Source organism: Lithobates pipiens, unplaced genomic scaffold (genome assembly GCF_037356315.1).
Source record: "Lithobates pipiens isolate NorthernLeopardFrog02 unplaced genomic scaffold, aLitPip1_a1.2 Scaffold_19, whole genome shotgun sequence".
NCBI classification, from domain to species: Eukaryota; Metazoa; Chordata; class Amphibia; order Anura; family Ranidae; genus Lithobates; species Lithobates pipiens.
Window position 1 is genome coordinate 72,806,672 of NW_027507764.1, and position 23,207 is coordinate 72,829,878.

The 23,207-nt window shown below is 42.6% G+C and overlaps 1 protein-coding gene across 2 annotated transcripts in view; it reads right to left on the reverse strand.

Annotated features, from left to right (window-relative positions):
- CUBN (cubilin) overlaps positions 1 to 23,207 on the reverse strand; it is a 359,740-nt gene that overhangs the window by 102,355 nt on the left and 234,178 nt on the right. For both annotated transcript variants that reach the window (XM_077490895.1, XM_077490894.1), the window contains exons 41-46: positions 18,868 to 19,014; positions 17,310 to 17,500; positions 13,112 to 13,295; positions 10,025 to 10,199; positions 8,273 to 8,451; positions 6,423 to 6,632 (exon numbers count right to left, since the gene is read on the reverse strand). In XM_077490895.1, the coding sequence (XP_077347021.1) occupies positions 6,423 to 6,632; positions 8,273 to 8,451; positions 10,025 to 10,199; positions 13,112 to 13,295; positions 17,310 to 17,500; positions 18,868 to 19,014 (1,086 nt within the window). The remainder of the gene's footprint in view (positions 1 to 6,422; positions 6,633 to 8,272; positions 8,452 to 10,024; positions 10,200 to 13,111; positions 13,296 to 17,309; positions 17,501 to 18,867; positions 19,015 to 23,207) is intronic.

Genomic DNA, 23,207 nt, shown 5'->3' on the forward strand with positions numbered 1-23,207 from the left:
TCTCCAGATAAGGTGCCAAAAACCGTGTCTCTAATCCTTATTTCCAGTGTTTCACAGCACATCGGGTGAAGTGGCCCCTTACCTTACTGCTGTAAGGTAAACAGCAGAACAAACAAATGAAAAGATCCAGGGATTATATCCCTATTCCTGGCAGGTAAGTGCTGGCCCCCACGACTGATGTTTTGTATCTCTATAGCTTCCACACAGATCTCACTGCTCAATGTTTTTCCACAAGGATCTTTAACTAGACCACTGCAATTTTACAACAAACGAGTGGTGACACTCGATCACTGCACCACTGAAGAGAGAGCAGGAGACGAGAGGAGCGTTCTCCCTGAAGTAAAGCCCGCTGGCCTATACACGGGAAAGCTGTCACCTGAGATCCTTCCCCCATGTCTTCAGACTAAGAAACTTAGTGGTCTAGTTAACCACTTGAGATCCGCGCTATAGCCGAATGACGGCTACAGCGCGGATCTCCTTTTCCGGGACTACTTCTATTGACGTAGTCCCGTGCACGAGCGTCCTGCGCGCCCCCTGAGGGGCGCGCGCGGCACGCTCTGTGATTGGCGAGTCTGCGAGACTCGCCTGATCACCGATCCGTGCAAGGGGTCGATCCCGACCCCTTATCACGTGATCAGCTGTCAGCCAATGACAGCTGATCATGTGATATAACGGAGCCGGTAATCGGAAAAAAAAAGCCGATCACCGGCGGCCGTGATCGGGACATCAGTGCCGATCACGGCCAGCCCTGCCAGTGCCCACCTGCCCCCTGCCAGTGCCCACCTGCCCCCTGATTTGCCTGCCTAAATAAAAAATGTGTCCCCCCTGTCAGTGCCACCCAGCAGTGCCCATAATGCCACCCAGCAGTGCCCACAGTGCCACCCAGCAGTGCCACCCAGCAGTGCCCACAGTGCCACCCAGCAGTGCCCACAGTCTGCCTCAACAAAGGTGCTGCACCCCAGTGCCACATATCCGTGCCCAGCAGTGCCGCCCATCAGTGTCCAGCAGTGCCGCCCATCAGTGCCACCTATCAGAGCCACCTATCAGTGCCCATCAGTCCCATCTATCAGTGGTACCTATCAGTGCCCCTTAGTGCCACCCATCCGTGCCACCCATCTGTGCCACCCATCCGTGCCATCTTATCTGTGCCTGTCTTTGCCCATCAGTGCCGACTTATCTGTGCCCATCGGTGCCGCCTTATCTGTGCCTATTAGTGCCGCCTTAACTATTCCTATCAGTGCCCACCAGTGCAGCCTATCAGTGCCCACCAATGCAGCCTATCAGTGCCCACCAGTGCAGCCTATCAGTGCCCACCAGTGTGGCCTATCAGTGCCGCCTCATCAGCGCACTTCAATGAAGGAGAAAAATGACCTGTTTGCAAAATTTTATAACAAACTATTAAACATGATTTTTTTTTTTGCATCTTTTTTTGTTTGTTTAGCAAAAAATAAAACTCCGAGCTGTGATTAAATACCACCAAAAGAAAGCTCTATTTGTGGGGAAAAAATGATATGTATGCCCGCGCAATTGTCATTCAAAGTGCATCAGCGCTGAAAGCTGAAAATTGGTCTGGGACTGAGGGGGGTTTAAGTGCCCAGTAAGCAAGTGGTTAAAGATCCTTGTGGAAAAACATTGAGCAGTGAGATCTGTGTGGAAGCTATAGAGATACAAAACATCAGTCGTGGGGGCCAGCACTTACCTGCCAGGAATAGGGATATAATCCCTGGATCTTTTCATTTGTTTGTTCTGCTGTTTACCTTACAGCAGTAAGGTAAGGGGCCACTTCACCCGATGTGCTGTGAAACACTGGAAATAAGGATTAGAGACACGGTTTTTGGCACCTTATCTGGAGAAGCACTGAATAAGTCACTGGTCACTTTATTCACTTCAAGCCCACATAAAGACTCTATTTATGAGCTGTTTTGTTTGTGTTTTTTTTTGCTTAGTTTGCACGGTGTGTGCCACGCTTGGAAGTCTATATAGCTTTCTTGATTGTATTACTTTTGAGCTATTTTAAAGCACAAGACACCTTGTTATTTGTTTATTGCTGCTACTATATTTAAGCACTGGACACTTTACTCACCTATTTGATTATTCACGATTGTATTTGCTTGAGGCACTTTATATATTTTGAATTATTTTGTATACACTGTGTAATATATAATTGTTTAGCTTAGGGTAATTATGCTACACCTACTTAATAGGAAGAAACATTATCCCTGTTAGTTTATTATTTAGCACAACTACTAATATACATTTATGCACAAAACACTGTAGTATAGTTTAATCTCTTAAGGTAGCGCAACACCATTTATTTGATTTTCACACAATTTTTAAAATATCATTAAATGAAAACGAAAACAATGCCAGAAATACTTAATATACTTAAAAATACTTAAAGCAGAATTTCACTCTCTCAATCAACATTGACTATTTTTAATCCTTATGCTGCTAGCATTAGTAAATAGATAGGAAGGTATTGTATTTACTTGTTTTAAAGTTTTTTTTACTATTCTTCGGTTACTTCCTGGATTCCAAGCCTAGGCTAATCATGTCATACATCCCAGGATTTTTTTGTAGGGGAGGAGGGGCTTTCTCAGCTAAGCATACCCTCCTGCCTGCATGCCTGAGCTAAGGACAGATGGATTCTTGAAGGCAAATGCTACATAAATTATTTGCCTTTACTCAAGATGGCCACGGCCAGAAACGCTAGGAGTGTTTTTCAAAGTGACTTCTCAACAAACAAAAAACAAAAATACTAGTAACAGTTACTATTTAGAGCAATTTAATGGTGATAGTGTCATTCTTGTATGCATGAAGGTCCTGAAGACCCTTAGTGGCTGTAGCTGCTATTTCCTCTTTGGACACCAACTATCCAGTTGCAGATAAACAAGCCAAGAGAAACTGTATAAATAAATATGACGCCAATAGAGGAAGTAGAGAGTAAGGTATCCAAACTACACTGAACCTCTATTATAAAATATGTAAAGCCCCCATGTACTGAAAGCGGGAGTCCGCCGGGACTCCGCGTTTTTTTTTTTTTTTTTTAAAGTCAGCAGCTACAAATACTGCAGCTGCTGACTTTTAAAATGGTGACACTTACCTGTCCAGCGCGCCCGCGATGTCGGCACCCAAAGCCGATCTATAGATCGACACTCGGGTGCTGCCGCCGCCATCTTGGGTATGGGAATCAGGAAATGGAGCCTTTCGGCTTCATTTCCCGGTTCCCTACTGCGCATGCGCGAGCCGCGCGGCGCAATCCGGACGGTCCCCGCTGCCTCTGGGAACTGTGTGTTTCCCAGCAGGCAGCGGGGCACTTGCGCAAAGGGGCGGGCAGTTGCGGAAAGGGGCGTAATCTACGCCCCTTTCCGCAGACAGCTATCCCGGAAGTGGGTGCAGTTACCTGGATTATCCAGGTAACTGCACCCCCCTCCCCCCTGAAAGGTGCCAATTGTGGCGCCGGAGGGGGGGGGATTCCGATGAGCGGAGGTCCATTTTAGGGTGGACCTCCGCTTGAATGGGCTAAATGCTTGTTGTACCCACGGGATGATGGCAAATTACTTACCTTATTCCTTGCTCCCACAACTGCCTTACAATTGGTCCCCTGAAGCCTCTTCTCTTTACGCAACTGGTCGCAGGCTATGTGACATCATCATGTACAATTGAGTTCTGAATGAAGACGCTGAAGGACCACAACTAGAGAGGGCCGAACACCCTCCTGGTTTAGGAGATATCCCCTGTATTTGCATGTGCCGATGTCATCGGCATGTGCGCACTGAATGTTGCTTCAATGAATGAGCCGTTACTGGTGGCTCCTGCAAGCATGCGCGGGAGTGACGTCATCGTGGCTCTGGCTAATCATAGCGCCGGCGCTGAAGCCCACGATACCTGGAAGTAACTCCGGGAGTGATGTCGGCCACCAGGGCGGTGTACGAGGATGGTTGCAGGGGCTTCGATCTCAGGTATTTCATAATGAGCTAGTATGCTATGTATACTAGCTCATTATGCCTTTGTCTTGCCAGTTTTTTTTTTTTGTCCTAGGATTTACAACCACTTCAAGGATCTGTAAGAATGCCACTGTGATTACCACTGTAAGAGGGCCATTCTTCCCCTTGGCCACCAATTTAACGGGCATTTTTCTCACTGACCCCTAATGAATTGGCTCTAGCAGGGGTTCCCCAAGACCTGAAAATGTAGGATTCCTCTGGCATAAAAGGGTTGAGAAAGGCTGCCTAATGCCACGTACACACAACCGGACTTTCTGGCAGACTAGGTCCGACGGTCTTCACCGACGCACTTTTGGTGGACTTTCCGAACGAACGGACTTGGCCACACACAATCATACCAAAGTCCGACAGATTTGACCGTGATGACGTATGACTGGACTAGAATAAGGAAGTTCATAGCCAGTAGCCAATATCTGCCCTAGTGTCGGTTTTCATCCGTCGGACTAGCATACAGACGAACTGATTTTTCGACCGGACTCGAGTCTGTCGGAAAAATTTGAAACATGTTCTAAATCTAAAGCCCCTTTAGCTACTTGCGTCACAACTCCAGTATATGGGGGGGGGGGGGGTAATTTGGAAGGGGGAGAGGCAGGGAGAAAAATGCTCCTACAAAACACACCACATGACTCAATAGTGGAAGCTCTGGAGGCAGAATCCTTTCCATTAGGATCCATTAGGACTCCTTTGAGGTTAATGACGAGAGTGTGGGACACAGGGAAGGCCATATTAAAATACAGATTATTTAATATGCATGGAAGAATAGCAAATTGGGAGAACTGCAGAAGATGGGGACAGTAAGAGAATGGGAGAGATGTGGAATAAAATTTATCGCTCAGCTATACCAAGATGGTGCCCTGAAAACCTTTCAGGAACTGAGAGACTATTTTGCTCTACCAAATCCTTCTATAAGTATTTGCAGGTCAAGCACGCACTGGAGGAGCAGTTTAGAGGAAGGACTTTAGAATGGAGCACAATCCCAGTTCTTCAAAAAATAATTAATGCAGAAACAGGGAAAGGTTTAATTTCGAAAATATACTCACATATAAACAAGGGGAGAATGGGAGGGATAGAGACCCCTATGTATAAGAGGAAGTGGGAAAAAGATGTGGGAGATATCTCGGAAATACAATGGAATAGAATTCTTGAACTGGCTCCTTTGGTATCACTCTCTCCCTCTCAGAGGATGTCACATCTGTTCTTATTATATAGAACCTATTATATTCATCGTAAACTTTTTCAATGTGGCCGACGGCCGGACGCAAGCTGCCCCCGATGCGGGGACATGCAGGGAGACATGATTCACATGTTTTGGAGATGCCCGAAGTTGATCCGCTACTGGGCTGAGGTGACAGGAACCATTGATCCGGTGTTTGGAACCTCCACCAGGATGGAGGCGAAGTATTGTCTCCTGGGGTTAGTTGAAGGAGTTGGAAACCCAGGAAGCAGCCAGACGGCGGTTCTGAGATGCCTATTTCAGGCAAGGAAACTGATTGCCCTAAGATGGTTGTCGGTGTTACCTCCATCCAGTAGAGAATGGATAAATAGCATGTGGTAATTCTTAAAGAGAAAGCGTTATATATACAAGAAGGGACTTTAAAGAAATATGACAAGATGTGGAAACCTTGGTGGGAAGCCAGAGGGATTTATATGTGAATAATAATAGTGTGGAAAAATATTCTAACGATGAAAAGTGACCCAATAGGAATTAAAGTAAGAGGGCAAATGAAGAGGATGGAAGTGTGCGAGAATGGGGATGAGAGGAAAGTGTGATAGAGAAGGAATCTAGATTAAATGGAACATCAGATAGGATGGCCCCCATGATACCAATCCCCTCTTAGGCCACCTAAGATATGAACGATTTTTTTGTTGTTGTTATATTCTTATCTGATAAGGCGATGGGAGGGAGGGGGGCTGAGGGGATGTTTGATTTTGATGTATTTTGTAAACAAAATAAATATCTTAATAAAGAAATAAAGTTTAAATCTAAAGTCCGTCTGATTTTTCGACAGCAAAGGTCCAATGAAGCCTACACATGGTCGAATTGTCCGCCGGATTCGTTCTAGCTAATATAACGTATTCTAATTACTACAACAAATCTAGCTATCTATTCAATCTAAATTTACTCTGTCCTGGCTCATTGTCACTGGGACTGAAAGTGAGGGCAAACCCAACATTTTGAAGTGTAATCAAAACAGGAATTAACTTGTAAATCGTTCTCTTACTTCTTGTTGTGTCTATAGGCCTGGAAGTGAAGGGAAATTTCTCCAGTGGGGCACAGATGGCATAACAGAATTTTAATTGTAAGTCTATTAGCATGAAACAAGCCTTTGTTAATAATAAGAAACAGACCTGACTAAACATAGGCAATCTTCACACATGTGCTTCACATTTCCAAGTACAAGTCCAAGCACTCACCAGATGCATTGTATTCATGGATTTCAATGTAGTCATTCAAACAGTTTTCTGAGTCTTGAAGATCAAGGGCCGTGAATGTAATGGTCAGATAATGTCCAGTAGGGCCATTGAAGAACCATTCGCACAAAGAAGAGTCTGTGTAATTCTGTGATGGGTAACCCGGGCTCTGAATAATACCACTCTGACCAAAAAGAGTTCCACCGCATGAGGCTGCAAAGTGAAAAATATCAATTAGAATTTCTATGTCACTCTTAGATGGTCTCTCTAGCCATGGTTATCATTTTGACACTATATTATTTTGCTCCAGCCACCTCCTGTAATAATTTATAGATGGCAGTGTCCCTTTTCTTAATGGGTTCGGATTTAGAAATTGCTCAAAACAGGATAGAAACATTGGGACTGATTTACTAAAGGCAAATAGACTGTGCACATTGCAAGTGCAGTTGCGCTGATAAGAGTGCTCTGGCGGGGGGGGGGGCATCCCCCTGTCAGAACACAACAGCTCAGTGGGGAAGATCATTGTACTTCTTTTTCGTTTCATTTGTTTTTTTTGCTTTTTTGGTAATTCGGTAATTCGAAAATTCAGGTATTCAAAAATCCGAAAATTCAGATAGTCAAATTTATGTAATTCTAATTTTCCGAATTTCGAGTTTCCAAATTCTCGAATTTCTGAATTTTCAAATTTCGAATTCCTGAATTTTCAAATTTCCGAATTTTCAAATTCTGAAATTCAGAAAATTGAAAATGAAAAAATCTGAAAAAAGAAAGAAAATCAGCAAAATTTGAAATATTTAACTAATAACAATTAACTATTAAATTATAGGTATTGGAATTTCCTTTCAAATTTGGCTGTTTGTGAACGTAACAAATACAAATTTATCTAAAGTTATGAATAATCTGAAATAACGAATGCCACATCTAAACAAATGGAATGGAACAAATTAATAATAATAATAAAAAGGTTTTATTATTATTATTATTATTATTATTATTATTATATTATTATTACGTTCCATTCATTTAGATACAGCATTTGTTAATTCAGATAATTCGTAACTTCAGATAAATTCGTATTTGTTACGTTCACTAACAGACAAATTTGAAAGGAAATTCCAATACCTATAATTTTATATTTATTATTAGTTAGTTATTATTTCAGATTTTTGGGGTTTTTGAATTTTCAGATTTTCATTCTTTTGAATATTCAGATTTTCATTCTTATTTTTGGAGTTTAGAATTTTCTAATTCTGAATTTTCAAATTTCTAAAATTTAGAATTTCCGAACTTCAGAAATTTTGAATTTCTCGAACTTCCGAATTTCCGAAATTTTTAATTTCCGAATTTCCAATTTCCGAATTTTCAAAATTTTTAATTTTCCAACTTCTGAAAATTCGGAAATTTGAAAATTCGGAAATTTGAAATTCAGAAATTCAAAATTTGGTAAATTGAAAAATTTGGAGATTTGGAGTTAATGAATTTGTAAAAAATTGTTAAAAAACTAATTCTGAATTAAACTAATTGCGCATGTGTAGTTGGGGCTGCTTTGCAGTATGGCATGCTAGGTTCATGTTGGCATGTTGGGATTAGCAGGCATTATGCCTGCCAAATGCATCCATTAAAGTCGATAGGACGGAGCCATAATCCTGCTCCAAGTACAGTAAATGTGGCACAGTATTTCAATATAACTTCTCCTTGGGTTAAAAAAAAGGCGGGTGACAGTATTGCCTCCTGCTGATTTACCCCTGCTTGATGTTTAGAGCCTGTCAGCTGTTTGAATTTTTTTTATTTTTTACATACTTGTGAAACAATAATTTTATTATTGTATTAAATATACCGATTTACGGACTCACCAATAGAATAGTTGGCTTTGAACCCAGCACGTGGGGTACTGCTGCCGGTTCTAAGCCTCAGGTACATGGCAACCCCCAGTGATTTGTAGGTGATCGGCAAAGTGTTTCCACATAATTTTGCCAAGAGCCTTTGACTGGAATCTGCACCGTCTCTTATTTCCAGATAACTAGAGTTGCACCTGGTATAAAATGAAAAAAGTTCTCATTAGATCTGCGAGTATAGAGTAACCATACACCGACTGCTTATAACCCCCAATCTATACGATATGAGGCTTCAAACACAGTGCAGGAGGGAGGAGAAAGCTAAAGTTTTAGGCCCCTTTCACACAAGAGGTCCGATTGGGTTTGGCTCCATTTTTAGGCGAACCCGATCGGACCCGCCATTCTCCTCTAAGGGCAGTCGGATGTAAACGGACCTATGTCCCTTTACACCCAGCTACCTCCAGGTCCAATCTGATCTGGAAAAATAATGAAGGGTATCCGTTCCCCTCCATCTGGCCAGGTTGGATTGGAGGGCAGTCGGGTGTAAACAGGCAGCCAATCTGTTTACATCTGGCTGCCCATAGATCTGAGAAGGTTGTGTCCATGTCCGCTCTGCATAAGTGAAGTGGACACAGACCTGTCATCAGGCTGCTCCGCTCAGCTTAGCAGGGGATCCGCTGACAGTTCCGGACTGTGAGAAAGAGGCCTTACAGTTGTCACCAGGACAGGAGAAAAGGGGATATTCTCCACGGGGGACACCGGTTCCTGTGCCAGACATCAAATGTGGGATTTCCCCCTCCCTTCTGGGGAGATGTTCACTCACTTCACAGAATATATCAATGGCCCTTTCAGAACTATGTGTGAGAGTAGAGGCATATTTTTTCATAGCGTTAGGTAGACGCATTGTTTTGCATCAGTGTGTGTAGACCTACGTTTTTAATGTGCTTTTGAATTTAGAATTTGGAGTGGATAGGGTTAAAGTGTTACTAAACCCAGGACCCTGCATTCACTATAACTGGTCTCCCACAGTACACAATCATTTAAATAAATATAAACCGCTAAATACCTTTTTTCATCAGCCGTATCTAGCAGTCTTTTAAGTTCTACCAGTGCCTGCTTAAAGCTTGTAGGAGGAGTTTTCATACTGCACTGGCTGTCCCATCAGGACCCCTGACCCTCTGTCTGGACAGTGCTGATTGGCCCTGTGCTGATCAGATTCACTCTCCCAAGAATTTTTTTTTTTTTTTTTTTCTAGCAATACACACCAAACTGAGCATGTGCAGCTTGACTCCATTTACTCTGTCTTATCTGGACATGTTTTGGGGGAAATGCAAGAAGGGGAGAACAGTGAGTATAACAAGCATGCTTTACTACATATACTGCATATACAGACTTGTTAATACCTGTCAGCAATGCATTAAAATGTATGTTACATGCATTTTGTTGTGCTGCCATTGACTTCCCTGGGCCTCTCAACAGAAACTTTATTTTGCACTAATCAGCCCCAATATTTAATGTAAAACAAATGTCTCTGTCACCTGTAGCAACCAAATTGATTAGTTGTTATTGGCCAAGTTCCTTTTGTCACTTTTATGGGGAAAAGACTGAAGACTGCAGGAACTCATATCAACCAATTAGCATCTACCTACAAAAGCATACTGGACAATGGAAGAAGCAGTGTGATTGGCTGCTAATGGTTACTGCACTGACAGTGGAAACAAACACAGGCGGATGGATGACAAGCAGTGTCAGCTGCCCATCAATACATACTTGTCAGAGGGTTCAATATAGAATGGGTCTTGGAAGTCCAGCTGCACCGCTTCTGCATTTGGCACAATGATTATCCACACACATTCTATGTTAGTAGGATAATTGCTGGGATAATTGGGTGACATAATATAGCCACTTGGATTGGAGTCCGTCACATAGATGATCCCTCCACATGCTAAACAGAAAGAAAAATTACATTAATGGATTGTCTACACACATACATATGGAAAATATTTTACCTGCCAAAGCTTTTGTCATTCTTTTCAGTTATGATTCCGGCATTGCTGCCAGACAGCACAGCCAGGTCCTCACCCTCCAGTACAGCACAGTTTGGTCAGAAACACACACCCAGCCTGCTGACTGGACAATGCAGAAGTTGCAGTATGCTGAAGAATTATCCCCATCTCCTTCTGCTATCGGTTACTACAGGAAAGCCCTGATTGGCTATTGCTACTACTCGTCCCTTGCAGAGCTTATATTCTAAAAATGCTAGTGGCCTGGCTGTTATGCAGCCCCAGTGTCTTTTGTGCTTTCTAAACTACTGACCCGGAACAAGTATGCAAAAGTTTTGACTTCACTCTGATTTTACTTGATGCATGCTTGTTGCAGTTAACCACTTCAGCCCCGGACCAATTGTCAGCCTAAGGACCAGAGGTCTTTTTACAATTTCGCACTGCGCTGCTTTAACTGGTAATTGCGCGGTCATGCAATGTTGTACCCAAATGAAATTTGTGTCCTTTTCTTCCCACAAATAGAGCTTTCTTTTGATGGTATTTGATTGCCTCTGTGATTTTTATTTTTTGTGATATAAATGGAAAAAGACCGAAAATTTCGAGAAAAAAAGATATTTTCTACTTTTTGTTATAAGAAAAATCGAATAAACTCAATTTTAGTCATACATTTAGGGCAGAATTTATTCAGCCACATGTCTTTAGTAAAAAAAAGTCAATAAGCGTATATTTATTGGTTTGCGCAAAAGTTATAGCGTCTACAAACTAGAGTACATTTTCTGGAATTTACACAGCTTTTAATTTATGACTGCCGATCTCATTTCTTGAGGTGCTAAAATGGCAGGGCAGTACAAACCCCCCCTCCCCAAATGACCCCATTTTGGAAAGTAGACACCCCAAGGAAATTGCTGAGGGGCATGTTGAGCCCATTGAATATTTTTGTTTTTTTTCCCAAGTGATTGAATAATGACACAAAAAAAAAAACGCTGAAAGGCGAGCACGTACATGTACGTGCTTGTGCCTGTCGGTGCCATTGCGCCGACGTACATTGCCATGACTTAGAAAGTACTGAAACTGGGGACAGCCAGACAGCTAGAATTTTTGGAAGGAGGTCAGCACTGGTATTCCTCATATTTCTCTGTCTGGGTCCAACAAAAGCACCTGGGAGCTATATGTGGACTGCCATTTGTGACCTCCTTCAGCAATTCAGGGCTGTCTTTAGTTCAAAATGTTCACACAAAAACTTGTTGCAAATTCATACAATAGTGAATAACTCCTGAAAACAAAAGCAAATGTGTTCATAAATAGGCTGCAAGCTTTTAGGCTTTTAAGCTTTTAAATCACACTAGTGGTTAATTGGCGGTAAAACCACACTTTTACTGCCCCTCAAATGCTTACCCCCTTTAGCTGCAGAGGATTGGGGGCATGCCACAGCCACAATACTTTTCTTTCATGGCCGTGGCAGGAACTTTAACTCCCATCAAGCAGCCCATTCAAGTAAATGGGACCATTCTGCAAGCGTCCTGCAACCGCGCACAATGCATGTGGTTGTGGCAAGCTAGTGTGGGGTTGAAGGGGTGAGGAGTTGTTGTCAAATTAACTCTGAAAGCCAATCCGAACATGTATTGCTCTTCAGATCCCATCAGCTCACCCCCCATAGTTATCACCTTTCATCCACTTGACCCTCCCCTCTAGATTGTAAGCTCTAATGAGCAGGGCCCTCTGATCCCTCCTGTATTGAATTGTATTGTAACTGTACTGTCTGCCCTCATGTTGTAAAGTGCTGTGCAAACTGTTGGCACTATATAAATCCTGTATAATAATAATATTAATAATAAAGAGACCAAAGCAAGCATGAATGAGTCCTAAAGCACTTAAAGTGGTTGCAAAGACTGAAGGTTTTTTTTTTTTAACTGTAATGTATTCTCTACATTAAGGAAAAAAAATCTTCAGTGCTCAGTTCTCTCCAATTTAACTGAGCCTGATCTCGATCCAGTGATTTTCACCAGTGCAGCGGCTCACTCCCTTCTCATTGGCTCAGAGCTATTGGCTCCCGCTGCTGTCATTCACAGCCAGTGCGGAGGGAGATGGGGCAGGGCATAGCGGTATGGTGTGTGTAAATGGCCGGGGGTGAGCCAAGAGTGCTGGCGGGGGACACATAAACAAGGATGATCGGGACACCTTTTTGCAAAACCATTGCACAGAGCAGGTAAGTATAACATGTTTGTTATTTTATTTTATTTTTTTTAATTTGATTTACAATCACTATGTTTTTCTTTGATAATCTCTCCATAAAATATTTTAGAATCAGGAAACGGGGCTTAGAATTATGTATACTACAGATATACACACACACACACATGTATATATATATATTTATATATATATATACACACACACACACACACACACAGATACACCCCACTTTTAAGTACACAATTATTTACTAAATGCTATAATGGAATTTTATATATATATATATATATATATATATATATATATATATAGAGAGAGAGAGAGAGAGAGAGAGAGAGAGAGGCATTACTGAAGCTGAAAAATGCAAAATCAGGCTCACTTCTGCATAGAAACCAATGAGCTTCTAACCCCAACTTGTTCAGTTTCGCTTTGGTAGTAAAACCTGAAAGCTCATTGGTTTCTATGAAGAAGGGAGCCTGATTTTGCATTTTTCAGCTTTAGTAAATAAACCCCATTGTGTACTTAAAAGTGGGGTATGCCTGTATATATAATTGTGTATTATAATATATAATTCATATATTATGAACATTACATGGTTCAGATAATAAACCTTTTTGCCTCATATATCTTTACTGAATGAAGTGAGAACCATAACACATACCCGAGCCTTTGGCATCGAATTGAAGTTTAAACCCCTTGGCCTCATTTCTGCTATCAGAGATGAATCGTACAAGCAGTTCATTGTCTGTAGTGTGCAAACTGGATGGAGCTTCCCTGCCACACAACGTCCCATTCCCGGCAGCGGTCCCCAGAGGGGGTGATGACCCATCAGGACCATTCCTTAGCTAGTGACACAAAATAAAATAAAATCAATAGTACAACCATTGTGCTCATATAATTCTGCAGAAACAATAAGTATGTTGAATACGACACACATAACTTAGTTCATATTAACAGAGAACTTCTTCATATGGAAAGCAAACTCTTTTTCTGCAAAAATAATTATTATTCAGATTTTCTTCAGTAAGGCTATGTTTGGTTTTATTCATTTCCTATCACTAAAATTGCACCTAAATACAAAAAATGTTAAGGAAGACCTGTACTGTGGAAGCTGTGCCCAAAGGGGCAAGTAGAGAGCAAAGGACTGCTAACCATTATTTCCTACAAGTTACCGGCAGCTGATCTTTACACATAAAGTAACTTACCTTCATGCTCTCTTCTGGACTATGTGGATGCGGCCATATTGGCTTTTCATTTCATAACTGCCCCCTGATGATCTGATGACTGCTCGGGGGATCCTTGATCTGCAGACCCTAAGGTACAGTTTTCTCTCCAGCAAGGAGAACAATGAAGGCACAGTAGTGACAGTGACATCAAATCTCACTCCCGAGTGATTTCAGATTCTATCCAAGTATCATTGGTTGCACCAGACAGGACGTAAAGGTAAATCTTAAATAGCAACAAATATTTGGCCCCTGTTGATTTTTTTGTAGCTTTAACTTAATCAACTCAATGTCCTTTTTTCTGTGGTTTCTCTACTACAATGCTGTGAAATCAGTCTGTCGGATGCCCTGACCACGACCAGCAGTAGCCTCAGGGCTTTTGGATTTCTATACAAGGGAGACTTTTACATGTAGATGCATTAAGGCTGGGTTCACACTATCTTCACATGCGGCTCACAGCAGGGGTCCGGTGTACCCTTTCACCGTTTCAGGTCCGATTTCAGCCCAAGTTTTTGGCAGAATTCGGGCCTGAAACAGACCAAAAGACGCACAGAGCTCCTGTGCAATTCGCACTGGAGCCGCATCAGAGATATGTGAACCGGCTCCATAGAGAGATGGTCAAAATCTCCTGCTATTGCGAATTGGATGCGAGAAACCCCCATCCAATTCACAATAGTGTGAACCCAGTCTAAAGTGTAACTCTATCTTTGTTGAGAAAAAAAGATTCCCTTCTGGGTGATCTATGTACATTAGAAGGATTTGAACAAACTGTGTTGCAGATTCCCACCCTTTGTTATTCTGAAGAAATCCCTGTGTGTTTGTCTGTGTCCATGTGGTAAGTGAATCTAATGGGAATGGTTTCATAATTATCAATCAGCTGCTGCATCTGCAGGCTCTAATGAGGAAAATTGTAGGGTCTGCATCCCTTTAGACGTGATTTCCTATTAGAAATATCTCACCAAAAATGACATTTTTGTTGCAGGGGATGCCTAAAATCTGACGTGTATCATAGTGCAGACTTCTGGGAAAATCAGTGAGCCAATCACACAAGCAGGAAATTATGTTTCTGGGGGGGGGGGGGGGCGGGGGGTAGGCGTTCTGTACAGATTCTGTGTACAGAACACCTCCAGGTAGCCATATCGCATTTTACAGAAAATTACAGAGCCGCAGATTGAAAAGAAAAGGTTATTTTTAATAACATTCAATTATAATATGACTTGTGTTACAATTGTAAATGCTATATTATGATTATTTTTTTAATCTGCTATTTCTCTCACAAAAGTTGAGTTACCCTTTAAATATGTGAAATGCACACATAATCTTATGGAAACATTTTTACTGAAATGAATGGTCTGGTATCAGGGTCTTCTTGGGGAGGAAAGATATGCCTTCATGTGACCTGCTCCTAATGTATGTATTGCTATATGTGTCCCAGGTTAGGAACTCAGAAAAGGACCACATTTTTTAACGTGGCAATGTGGCTTTATATGTTTTTGAAAATGTATTATACAAAAACCTTGGGCTTTAACAGTTTAAAACCGTTTAGTTTAAGTTTTTTTTTGCTGGCTAGCATTTAGCAAGTATGCTGGGGAAGTTTGGTGTTATGCTGGCCATACACTATACAAAAAATCGGGCGAAATTCGATCATTAGACCGTTCGTTCGTTTTTTCGACCAGTCAGTGGGCACAATCATTAATAATAACGTTTGGACGTTTTTGAGCCGAAAAAAACGAAGGACAAGTTTGTAAATTTTCTGCCGAGCGAACGATAAATTGAAAGGTTAATGTGTTTTCCATCCGACCTGTCTGCACTAGGTATATGTAAAAAAATGAACATAAAATGTATTTATTTATGTCCACTGAACGATTTATCGGTCATTACATGATGGCACCATCGTTTGTGCTCACGGCTGAACGTTCGTTTTTCGAAACTGGGTTCGGCCGATTTTTTGTATAGTGTATGGCCAGCTTAACTCTGTGCACTGCTCTGCCCATGTGCAACGTCCGCCTTTTTGCTAGTTTTAAATTGACCTGCGGGTGCTATTGTTGCTTTTGCTCGCTTTAGTTCCCAATCTGTTTATTCAGATGTAAATACATTGTATTAGCCCTTGCATACTTGACCTGTACATCCAAAATTTAGAGTATTCTATACTGTGTATTGTGACTTTTATCTTCCGTCTAAAATGTTGGTTAATTATGGTCGACTGTCTATGTAAGGCCTTGTTCACACAGGGTATACAATGCTGTATTTCCATGCACCCCCATGCAGGCATTCCTATCGATGTCTATTGGGACACAGTGGCTGTTATCCCAATATGACATCCACGCCCATCAGTGACCGGCACCCAAATGGAAGTCTTATTGGGTAAACATAATTGTGCACAGGCACACCTCCCAACATTTTGAGATGGGAATGAGGGACACCTACTAGCAAATGTATGCAGACATAGGGCACACCCCCTGCCACACCCCCTTAAAGGAGAATTAACCCCAAAAAAAGGTCAATTAAATCCACAAGGGACTTTTTTTTTTACCACTACTATTCCTTTATATCGGCTTATAAAATTTACAAATGCAACAATTTATAATTTGGATGAAAGGTTTAGCACTGGGAAACACTTTTTGAAAGCTAAAAAGTACATTTTATATACAACTCTATAGATCAGACCAAAATGAGGGACAAATGAGGAGGAAAGAGGGACAGCGGGACATTTCTCCAAATCAGGGACAGTCCCTCTAAATCAGGGACAGTTGGGAGCTCTACACGGGTGTACAGTACTGTATGATATGCCCTATGTGAACAAGGCCTAAGACATTCACTAAACGATCATTGCCTGTCCTAATTTGCTTGTTTATTACAATTTACCTGACTATTCTGTGTCAATCTTTTTATTATGATTTTAAATAACAAGAAAAAACATTGAGGAGCGCAATCGGGTACAAACTAGAACTGTCATAGTCAGCGAACAATTAGGAAAACTGGCGACAATAATAGATGAAAGATGACGAGGGGTTTGCTATGAACCTATGGAAAGTCCAGAAAAACCCTTTTGATAAAAATCATTCTGCCCCACACTAAAGCCACTGATGAATGTTTATCTCTTTTCAAATCTCTGCTGAACTAGTACACAATTCATCACTCAACATGAAAAAAAAGCCCCTAATGCTCACAGTATGCTATTTCTGTGATTAGACACTGTGAGATTGATTTTCTAGAGGCAAATCGACTGTTTGCTTTAAAATGGGAAGTTGCACTTTGCAAGGGAATTTGTCTCAGAGGTGAGGTTAGAGTTTTTACAAAGAATACCCAATCATGTACAAGTGAAATTTAAAAAAATGCATTTTTGCTTGCGCGTGATTGGATGGTGGGAGTCAGCTGAGCTACACCCTATTCACTATGATCAGAAGAAAATTCCCTTGCAAAATGCAACTTTCCTAGCAAAGTGAACAGTCTTCCTGCATTCGGTGAAGGAACCCTCCTGTATTTTTGGACGCAGGTGCTTTCTAGCCTCAACAAAACATACATACAAACTAAAATGGAGAAACTGTTAAATTACAATAGGGATATATATTGTATATTAATCATATAGAATTTTCAGAATACGCCATTTTTTTGTGGTCCTTTAACCAAACTTACTTCAATATAGTCCCCATTGTTGCAGGAAGCATCACTGTTCTCTATTTCAAAACTTGGATCAAAATGGACGATGATGGTAAAGCCGGGGGTTACCAACACATGCCAGGTACAGTTCTGATTAGCAGGATAATTTTCTGGGTAATTCGGTGATGTTATCAGTCCTCTGTTTGCATGCAAGTACCCTCCACAGCCTAAAAGAAGAGAGGGATGTATTAAATGTAAAATTGCTTTTTACATATTTTCTTTATTTACTAAAAAAAGGGTTGCGCTTTGCCGGCGGTATAGCCACGCTGCCCCATTGATTTCAATGGGTAGGAGCGGTTTAGGAGCGGTGAATACACTGCTCCTTCACCACTCCAAAGATGCGGCTAGCAGGACTTTTTTCACCGTCCTGCTAGCACACCGCTCCAGTGTGAAAGCCCTCCGGCTTTCACACTGGAGTGAAAGGGGCCGGTTTTTTCAGGCGCTACACAGGCGCTATTTTTAGCGCTGTAGCGCCTGAAAACCGCCTCAGTGTGAAAGGGGCCTTAGGGGTCCTGTGATGATGTGAGGGTAGCCGGAGGAACCATTGAGCACTGCAGGGAACATAGATGATCATCACACCTGGAAGTGTCAGTTTCTGAAGATGTTTCAGCCAGAGATTTCATCAGAGTGTATCAGAGTGGTGTCCGGGGCATGGGCACCAGAAGGTAAGTATTTGCTTTCTTTTTTACAGGCACTTTGTCTAATGGCAGGTTTAGTTATGTGCTCTTGCTGGGTGTCCAGTGTGCTCCTGTTCCTTTAAAGGGGCTTGTGTTAGGACTGCAAGCAACACAGGGTGCCGTGACGAGGCCTTGCAGCTTACACATGCGTTTGCAAATGTGTGCTAACTAAACCCCTGCTTTGAACAGACAGTTAGACAGGTTAATTTGGTTGGTCAGCAGACTGGTTGGTGAGTTGAGCTATGAAATTGTCTTTGTTTTATATTAGTTATGTGACAGGATTGCTTTAAATCAGGTAATTCTGAAATTATGCATATCAGGGTAAGATTTGGTGCTGTCACTGTTTGTTGATAACTGTTCTCCTTGCTGGAGAGGAAGCTGTACCTGAGGACCTGTAGAGCAAGGATCTTCCTGCATCTACTTCATTCATTCTATGGAACAGTGCTTTCTCCACCACTCCAACTGCTCTTTAATATTACCTGACCCAGTCAACTGAAGGCAGCTTTCATATCAAGCAAAGCCCTGCCTCTACTACTACTACAACTGCTGCCACACAGAGATACAGTGCAATACAAGGCATGGTAAGTCATTAATGGGGGAAAGGATTAGCTGCAGGGGGACTACAGGCAATACAAGTGAGCATTCCTCTACTCCATGATCTATCATTCTATTCTACCTTGCAAAAATCAATGGCTGTTTTCAAGGGGCCTCCTCAAAGCTTTGGGCCCTAGGCTACTGCCCAGATTGCCCCAATTACAAACCATCACTTCCATCTACCAAACATAATTGTCAGACAGAGAACATGCCATACCCCGGTGAACAGGTGTATTATGTTGCAAAAAGAGATCAAAACTTACTTTTATGATAGGATGCATTAAAACCTTTGCCAGTTGTTATTCCATTAGAGAAGAAATGCAGGAACATTGCATCACCAGATGAGCGGATAGGTCCTGGAGGCTCTTTGCCACAGATGGTTGCAAGTTCAGGAGCGAGGTTGTTATCTCCTTCAAAATAAATAAAACAACAAAAAAGTATAGAGGGAGCATATTCGTTTCTATGGCTTAATGAACTTTAAGGTTATTGTGACGTATTGCGCAGTACAGCAATAATGTGCTGTAATCCTCATTTCAGTATTATAGTGCAGTCTGATTAATTAAAGGGGCAACAACCCAAAAGTGATAACGATTCAGACCTCTCTATAATGGCTATAGCAGGTGTACAAACCTAGGAGCTCAAATGCAGACACATCAACATTTAAGAAACTGACATTCATCAGACATAGACATTTCAGAAACTGACAAATAATTTAACTCTCCAGCTTGTACCATATTTTTAAATATATTTGTTTTGGGTGGATCCGCCCTTTAACAATGGTTTCTGCTTAATCAACTTCTTTTTATCTTGCTGGTTACTGAAAGTTATTGCTTTTGCACTGTGCAATGATGTAAAACGAAATGAACCCTGTAGATGACGGTGTGGACTGATCACTACAATAAAAAAAGATGTATATAAAAACAAACTATTATACAAAGTAAATACATGTAAAAAACAACAAAACAAAAATTGAATACATAGTTTAATATAGGACTGTGTGCTAACAAACAAAATGCATGCTCTGATCTGGTACCAACCTTAAAAAAATCAATGATCATTCAAAACTGTGGAAAAGCAAGGCAGGGCCATTTGACAGCATCATAGAGAGGCACAGCATGTTTGGGAAGATCTAATAATCCATCTAGCTCAGAAGGTACCGTATTTTCCGCCGTAAAAGACAACCTTTTACACTTAAAAAAACTGGCCAAAAATCGGGGGTCGTCTTATACGCCGGATCAGCCCCTCGGATGCCTGCTGAGGGTTCGGTAATACTGTATGTAGCTTCGGCTACATACAGTATATACCGCTGAGCCAATCCCGGTGAGCGATGTATTCAAATGAATACAGAGCCTGCTCGGATTGGAGTAACAACCTCTGCCAATCCGAGCAGGCTACTCTGTAGCCTGCTCGGATTGACTTTGAGAGTCAGAGAGGCGCAGGCTGATGATGATACAGCCTCTGCCAATCCAAGCAGGCTTTGTATTCATTAATAGAATACATCGCCCGCCGTGATTGGCTCCAGCAAAAGCAGGAAGAAGGATATGGCGCCAGCTCCTGCTCCAGCAAGAAGGACGAAATATCAAGCGTCGGAAGCCTCGGAAGGCGGTCGTCTTATACGGTAAGTACAAGAAAAAATGCTTAAACAACTGTAAGATTAGGGGGTCGTCTTATATGCCCGGTCGCCTTATACACTGGCATATACGGTATATGTATATAAAATCAAAAAATGTTCAATAAGGTCAAAAAACAAAATATCTCAACGATAAGAGTTATAGTTGAGATTTTTTTGTTTTTTGATTTTATTGAACATTTATTGATTTTATATACATATACCTTCTGACCTAGATGGATTATTAGATCTTCCTAAACATGCTATCCCTCTATATGATGCTGTCAAATGGTCCTGCCTTGCTTTTCCACAGTTTTGATACATCTTTTTATTGTAGTGATCAGTGCACACCTACAGTGTTCATTGCAAAATAATCTCCTGAGGAAGCCTTAACAGGCGAAACGTAGAGATAACAATTTACAGGCATAGTATCTGTTACTGATCAATTTATCCTTGTTTATGGATTTTTTTTTTACTCCAAAATCTTTTTTTATTGAAAAATAGCACATTACAAAAGATTATCAGATTTGTGACATATGTAGGTTACAAAGTTTCTTGATAGAATTATTCAGTAACATTTTCCAAAGGTAAGAGTAGATAAAAGACATCATGGTTGGTACCATTAACAGACAAACTTTTCCATGTGATACTGTGTTATTCCGCCTAGGGTCCTGTTTTACCCACCCTCTCACCCCCTCACTCTCCTCTCTCCAGAGCCACCCAGGAAATAAAGAGTGATTGATACACAGGTTTCAGAATTCTTAAAGCGGAGGTCCACCCTAAAATGGACCTTCCGCTCATCGGATTCCTCCCCCCCTCCGGCGCCACAATTGGCACCTTTCAGGGGGGAGGGGGGTGCAGTTACCTGGATAATCCAGGTAACTGCACCCACATCCAGGCTAGCTCTCTGCGGAAAGGGGCGTACGTTACACCCCTTTCCGCAAGCGCCCGCCCCCTTCAGCAAGTGCCCCGCTGCCTGCTGGGAAACACACAGCTCCCAGAGGCAGCGGGGACCGTCCTCATTGCGCAGCGCGGCTCGCGCATGCGCAGTAGGGAACCGGGAAATGAAGCCGAAAGGCTCCATTTCCTGATTCCCATACCCAAGATGGCGGCGGCAGGACCCGACAGACGACCTAGCGATCGGCTTCGGGTGCCGACATCGCGGGCGCGCTGGACAGGTAAGTGTCACTATTTTAAAAGCCAGCAGCTGCAGTATTTGTAGCTGCTGGCTTTAAAAAAAAAAAAAAAACGCGGAGTCCCGGTGGACTCCCGCTTTAAGCCATCAGTCCCAGATTTCGTGTTTGGAGGGGCATCCTCTATGGGTGTATATACGTTTTTTATATGGCAATGTGGCATTGACCTCCGTAATCCAATGGGAGACATGTGGGGGATCGGGTCTAATCCACACTCTAGCAATGACTTTCGGCGTGGAAAACAATGTTTCATGCAAGAATAGTTTGGTGAATTTATTAGAGTCTGGGTCCAGGAAGATTCCCAGAAGACACGGTTTTGGCTGGAGTGTTATGGGGGAGCCCATCGTGTCATGAAGGAATCTCACCACCTGTGACCAACACACCTGAATCTTGGGGCATTTCCGCAAGAGGTGAAAAAATGTACCCGTTGCTTGAGCACACATAGGACAGGCACTGGAGAAATTGTTTTTATAGCTTGAGATTCTAATTGGTGTGAGGTATGCTCTGTGCGTTATAAAAATTTGAGTTAGTCGGTCAGGGAGTTTGGGAGATACCATTTTACAAGTGTTCAGGGCATCACTCCACTCATCATCTTCAATGGGGCTGTTTATGGATTTTTTAACCAGTTACCGACCGCCGCACGATGATGTACGTCGACAGAATGGCACGGGCAGGCATATGGGCGTACCTGTACGTCCCTGCCTTCCAGCGGGTGGGGGGCCCGATCGGGCCCCCCCCGGTGCCAGCGGCGGTCGGAATCAGTTCAGGAGCGATCCGGGATGAGGGGACGGCCATTCATTCATGGCCACCCCCTCGCGATCGCTCCTGACGAATGGAAGTGCAGCGTGACATCACTTCCTCTCCTGTAATGTAAACACAGGCAGAGGAAGTGATGTAATCTCTCCTCCGTGTCTGTATTTTTCGTTCCGGCACCGAGGAGAGAGGATCGGTTAGTTGCACCAACACTACACTACACAGTAGAACATGCCAGGCACACTCTCACCCCCCCCTTCACCCCCCGATCACCCCCCCAATCACCCCTGCACCCCCAGTCACAGTGACACCAATTGCATTTTTTTATTTTTTATTGCATTGGTGTCATTTGTGACTGTAATAACTGTTAGGGCAGTTAGGGTTAGCCCCCTTTAGTTCTAGGGTACCCCCCTAACCCCCCCAATAAAGGTTTAACCCCGTGATCACCCCCCGTCGCCAGTGTCACTAAGGCTGGGTTCACATTGCAGCGGTTTATGAGAACGGATGTGATTCGCACCGCACTGCAGTGCAAATCACATCCGATCTCTGTGCGATGCGAGTTCAGCCATACAGATAGTATGGCTGAATTCGCATCGCACCCGCCGCAAACTCGCACGGGACCCTTTTTTGGTCCGCAGCAGAATCGGATCGCATGGGTGTTCACATCATGCGATCCGATTCCTGTCCGAGTTTGCACATCGCACTGCGATATGCGAACTGATCTGGGGGTGTCATTAACATTTCACTGACACTCCCAGCAGTTCGCATAGGGCAGTGTGATGCGGGAACCCGCCGCAGATTCGTGGCGTTCCCGCATCGCTCCAGTGTGAACCCAGCCTAATAAGCGATCGTTTTTCTGATCGCTGTATTAGTGTCACAGGTGACGCTAGTTAGGCAGGTAGGTATTTAGGTTCGCCGCAGCTTTTTATAGCGCCAGGGACCCCCATATACTACCGCATAAAGCCCCCTGATTGCCCCCTAGTTAACCCTTTCACCAGTGATCACCATATAACTGTTACAGGTGACGCTGGTTGGTTAGTTATTTTTT